The sequence below is a fragment of the Melanaphis sacchari genome, unplaced genomic scaffold, assembly GCF_002803265.2.
Source record: "Melanaphis sacchari strain LSU unplaced genomic scaffold, SCAv2.0 Contig949_pilon_pilon, whole genome shotgun sequence".
In the NCBI taxonomy this organism is placed as follows: Eukaryota; Metazoa; Arthropoda; class Insecta; order Hemiptera; family Aphididae; genus Melanaphis; species Melanaphis sacchari.
In genome coordinates this window covers 273-6,421 of record NW_020271673.1, presented here as the reverse complement: position 1 = coordinate 6,421, position 6,149 = coordinate 273, and the positions used below count along the sequence as shown (strand labels likewise).

Sequence of the window (6,149 nt, the reverse complement as noted above, 5' to 3'; positions counted from 1 at the left end):
ACATATATTTGTATTATACCTGATCATAGAACTCTAATACACATCATTCTCTTTCAACAATTAACTCGTCTTTTTCGTTTATGTAGAGTTAGTTGGTTACACCTGGCGAATCTTGAGACAGCGTCAATATATATTTTCACCGAGAAATTTCGACTTTACTAGAGTGAATTGTTTTCGTAGTAACGCAATTGATTGGGAAAATGCACAGCAATGTAAATTTGAACGCAGCATACCGTAAATATATCATTTATAATTTGTATGATTAAATACTTAAATTCTCAATTAAATTTAAATTTTACATCAAATCACTTTAAATTAAAAATACAAATTTTAAATTAAAATATAATTTACTAATTGTTGATAGTTACTTATTAAATTATTTATAAATTTAAGTTTAGTATTTTGATAATAGTAAAATATTTATTGGTCCAGAGAAATATCTGTTGGCTTAATTGAATCAGGATAGGTAGCAAATATGCTGTTCATATTTTGATAAAAATGTCTATTAAATAATGTAAAACGTGATTAATTATACATTTTTCATTTTAATCTCTTATCAATGATAATGAATAAGCTATTTATAAAACAATATTTCTAGTTAATGTATTAAATATAGTTGGTTATTGGTATTGAATCCAACAACTTAAAATTTAGAGGGAACCTTTAAAATGATTATTAATAGGCGTATGGATACAAATTTTATTAGTAAAGAATATGCTACTTTTTAATTTTATAATCCAATTAGATCTTTTAAGTTTTGTTATTATAATAAATGGTATTAGCATTATATAATAATTTTAAGAGAACGCCATACCTGCTTACATTGTCTTTATTTATTAAACATATAACATAGAAAATCATATATTTTGATCAAAGGTTTAACTATAAATTTGGATCTCCAAGGTAGTATCGACTATTGGCCCATATCTATTTATGCTACCAAAATTTTTCAATTTTTAAATAATAATAATAAAAAAAAAAAAAAAATCAATAGTTTAATTTAACATTAATTAAATAAATGTAAATTGTGGGAGAATTATTTTTTGGCAAGTGTCAATTAGACCAGTACTGTTATAATTATAACTTATTTAATTTAAGCAATTTTACATTTGATGTACCATGTCTTACAATACTGTCATACTGATAAAATAAAGCTAAATGTAATTTTGATTTCAAGCTTATGTAAGTTTTAAATCATGCAAACTATAAGTGGAGTATTTCCAATTTTTTTTTTTTGAACACATAATGTAACAAAAATTACAGTTTAAAAATTAAACTTATTGGTTCTCAGTCAAATGTAAATTTACATTTATACAGATAAACCAAGATATACAAATAATTTTCTTATGTTATATTTTTATAATTATTACATTTTTAGGTGTTATTGATGTTTGTGGTAGAATCCTGTATCATCTGATAATAATGATTACTGTCCTACAAAATACACACTATATTATATATACGTGAACTAATCACTAATAGTTCATAATATATAATATTTTAAAATTATTCATAGTTATGTCTCAATATTATAATTAAGATAATTCTAGTACACTATATAATCTTTGCTGTTTGCAATTAATTTATGTTCTTAATTTAGTTCACAATAGTACAATTTAGTTCATATAATATATTTTAATCTTTTTCTCCGTATCACTTATTTTTGTTGTCAACAATTATTTCATTAATGATAGGTATATAAGTTTAGCTTGGTATATACTCTTAAAAGAAGTATATGTTTTGCACCTTTTTTTTTTTATCTCTATAGTAGTACGTTGTGAATTTTAAAACAAAAATTGAAATTTTTGTATACATAAATTATATTCAAGGGTTTTGGGTCTTAGGGCATTGTTATAACTTAACATCCTGTAGTTTTGCTTTTGAAAAACTCATTTAACTCCTTGATGTTTACTATTACAGTTAATTTATTACCAACATTAAAAGTTAGAAAAGTTAACCTCAAAGTTTTTTTTATATATATCAATTTCAAAGTGATTAATTAAAATTTTAAACGCATAAAAAATTTAGATTTTCAAACTGGTTTTAATTTTTTTTTTTTAAATAAAAAGTATGAGGTTTACCAGATAATGTTAAGATTTTATAACAGGTTAATTTAAATTCAATGTAATATTATGTATTTGTAAGACAGAACACATGGAGGTTTAATGTCTTTTTAACCCAAACTATTAATCTGAAAAAAAGTTAAATAAAAATTTAAAACACTTTTGTTGTATAAATTATAAACTATGGCGTATAAATGAATCAATTTGTATTATTATTATTTAATTTTATGAAGTGCATTTAATACAATATATAAATTTATCTAGTGTTTAATTATAATAAAAAATTATTTATTATTTGTTTTAGCTGCTTTAATCCAACAGTCTACAACCGTAAAGAACAAGGATATCCGTAAGTTCTTGGATGGTTTATATGTATCTGAAAAGACAACAGTTGTACAAGAGGAATAAAAATTGATTATTTCATACGTTTAATTTTGTTTTTTTTTTTATCATTTCTTTATACTAGTGTTAGTATTCAAAAAGATTTTATTTAAGGCATTTAAGCAAATGAAAACTGTATACACCTCTATATACTCTATTCTAAATAAGATTGCCTTCTTAAACGCATACATACTAATTGGCCAAAATAATCTGATGATCCCCCTGACAAGATTTAGGTATGTTGTGGTTTGTTTCCAATTATCAACTGTTATTATTTGTCATGGTCGACGTCATAATATTAATATTATAATACATCACATTATAGCTGAGTGTATAGGTGCAATAATATTTTTATACTATTGGGTATATAAAATATTGAATTCATAAATTATTTCAAAATTAGCTTATTAGTAGTCCGGTATTTTAAGAATGATATGGTATAGTTCACTAATAGCTCATTAGTCATTACATAATATACATCTTATGACTCGATGACAGGTATTAACACTCGCTATGGTGACTAGACATTTGCGAATATGACTAGTTTTCATTTTTCAAGTAGTCATTCTTATCCTAAAATGAATATAATTTCAGATTTATTTATTATAGCTTATTGTATATCTCGTGTTTGATATAAACGTTTTAGTAACTGAGCATAACTATAAACATGGATCTACTCAGATTTGCCAGAAGCTTCTTTACAAATTTTTATTTTTTATTTTGATTTAAATTCATATACTTATGAATACATGGTTCCACTGAAAAGACTCGTGTAAATTAGATTGGTTATGTTAGTTATCTTTTATTGGATGAGTTCTTTTTTCTTGTTTAGTTCGGTATATCTATGAATGAGTATAGAACATAGATAGTTTAGACTAAAAGACGCGAGTACATCTTCGAATACCATATAAATTAATAAATTACATGATACGTAATATTGATAAAATATATTTGTAAATAATATATAAATTATTGTTTTATGTATTAGGCATAAGCAAATCGTGTTTGATAGAAAATAACAAAATTTCTGTGTATTATCACAGAATAGAAAATACGTAAAAATGAAGAAAATGTGCAAATTATTTTGTTAGAAATTCATAACAATTTTTCTTTTTAAATCTAAAATCTAAAATTTAAAAATTTAGTACAAGATTCTTCATAAGGTTGTCTAGTTTTATGAAAAAAATATCTACCGGAAATACAAATTTATTTTTTATGAGCGTTTGAAATTCAGATTTTTACAACATTGGATATTCACTCGATTTATCATTTAGCGATTTTCTTATGTTGTAATTAAAAAAACGAATAACTGTAGATACTTTTAATAATTTATACTATATATATATTGTATCAATTCCTATACTTGATACTATTTTCAAAAAATTTTCACTTTTTCTGAGCTGTTAACGGAGATTTTCAATTTTTTTTCTATAGTTGTTGATAAATTAGTAATTATAAATTTGTTGGGTCAAAAAGCGTGAAAATTTAATTCAAGGTTCCTGCACATATTATTGTTACAATAGCAGTTGAAAAATATTAAAAATCAACGTGCCCAAGATTTTTTTATAAATTATTTACGTTTGAATTTTGAAAAAAAATTGTCAAAATGAAATCACTTAAATTATAATAATTTATATTAAAGATACATAGTATACGGATATATTGCCCGTGTGCACTTTTCATTCAACGTTGAGGATGTCAACGAAAAATTCTATACATTCCAAAATTTTAAACTCACAATAGTTAACAGAAATACTCTTAAATAATCGACTAATAGTCGTGTCCGAAGATCAACAATAAGACCTATATAAAAATCAATAGAAACCTAACAACAAATAGTCACGGAGAAGTGCAAAATCAACTTGTCGTCGGTCGTCACCGTCGTAAGTCACGAAACTAGAAAAAATATACAATAACAACGGTTGATAAGAATATTGATAGCAAAAATCATACTGGTTACTGTGATTGTGTTCACGACTAAATATCGTACATTAAAGCATACCGCTTATACCACGTCCTCATGATATTTTTTCATAACCTCGAATTCGCACTTAACAAATAATTCTCTTCTTCGATTTTAGTTTACGTCGTCGGTGTTTTCGGATTTTCATCCAACGTAATCCAAATTTTCGTCTACTGTATTATATTTTAAAATCAATTGATCGTAGCAGTAAGTTCTCCACAATTGTTATTTTATTTTGTGTTCGTGTTTAGAAGTATATTTTTTCTAGTTTCGTGACTTACGACGGTGACGACCGACGACAAGTTGATTTTGCACTTCTCCGTGACTATTTGCTGTTAGGTTTCTATTGATTTTTATATAGGTCTTATTGTCGATCTTCGGACACGACTATTAGTCGATTATTTAAGAGTATTTCTGTTAACTATTGTGAGTTTAAAATTTTGGAATGTATTGAATTTTTCGTTGACATCCTCAACGTTGAATGAAAAGTGCACACGGGCGATATATCCGTGTACTATGCATCTTTAATATAAATTATTATAATTTAAGTGATTTCATTGTGTAATTTTTAAGATTTCCTGGCTGTATAATCTCATTAATGCCTGTTGCACACTGATACATTTTGTATATTGGTCATTATTAACTCTGAATCTTCACTGAGATACAATATTTATTGTTGTTTTGTATGTTTTGTTTTGAATATCCATTTAAAATATTTATTTAAAACTTTCAGATGAGGACCATAAACGCCAACCAATCAATAAAAATCCCCGAAGGCATTGATGTCACGGTCAATAAGAGGTTTATAGTCGTGAAAGGCCCCCGTGGTTCATTAGAAAGAAATTTTAAACATTTGGCTGTTGATATATACCTGAAAACACCACGTTTGTTAACTGTCGAAAAATGGTTTGGCACCAAGAAAGAATTGGCTGCCGTCAGAACTATCTGTACCCATGTTGAAAACATGATAAAGGGTGTGACTAAAGTAAGCGCCTATTAATTAAATAATAAAACTTTTTGAAATTATTTTTTTAATTATTTTTAGGGTTTCTTGTACAAACTGAGAGCTGTGTATGCCCATTTCCCAATCAATTGCGTTACTTCTGAAAACAATTCACTCATAGAAATCAGAAATTTCTTGGGTGAAAAATATATTAGACGTGTCAAGATGTCGCCAGGTGTAACCATAACTAACTCTAAACTGAAAGACGAGTTAATTGTAGAAGGAAATGATATCGAAAGAGTTTCTAGATCAGGTATAATAAAATATATCATTTATAATTTGTATGATTAAATACTTAAATTCTCAATTAAATTTAAATTTTACATCAAATCACTTTAAATTAAAAATACAAATTTTAAATTAAAATATAATTTACTAATTGTTGATAGTTACTTATTAAATTATTTATAAATTTAAGTTTAGTATTTTGATAATAGTAAAATATTTATTGGTCCAGAGAAATATCTGTTGGCTTAATTGAATCAGGATAGGTAGCAAATATGCTGTTCATATTTTGATAAAAATGTCTATTAAATAATGTAAAACGTGATTAATTATACATTTTTCATTTTAATCTCTTATCAATGATAATGAATAAGCTATTTATAAAACAATATTTCTAGTTAATGTATTAAATATAGTTGGTTATTGGTATTGAATCCAACAACTTAAAATCTAGAGGGAACCTTTAAAATGATTATTAATAGGCGTATGGATACAAATTTTATTAGTAAAGAAT

General features: G+C 25.2%; 1 protein-coding gene across 1 annotated transcript; it reads left to right on the top strand.

Annotated features, from left to right (window-relative positions):
* Nucleotides 1–4,814: 4,814 nt before the first annotated feature.
* Nucleotides 4,815–5,663, top strand: LOC112603045 (60S ribosomal protein L9-like; the record flags this gene model as incomplete). The annotated part of the gene is made up of 3 exons (XM_025351446.1): nucleotides 4,815–4,833; nucleotides 5,141–5,392; nucleotides 5,453–5,663. Coding segments are annotated over exons 2-3 (463 nt in total), but the record flags the coding sequence as incomplete, so codon positions are not given.
* Nucleotides 5,664–6,149: the final 486 nt, after the last annotated feature.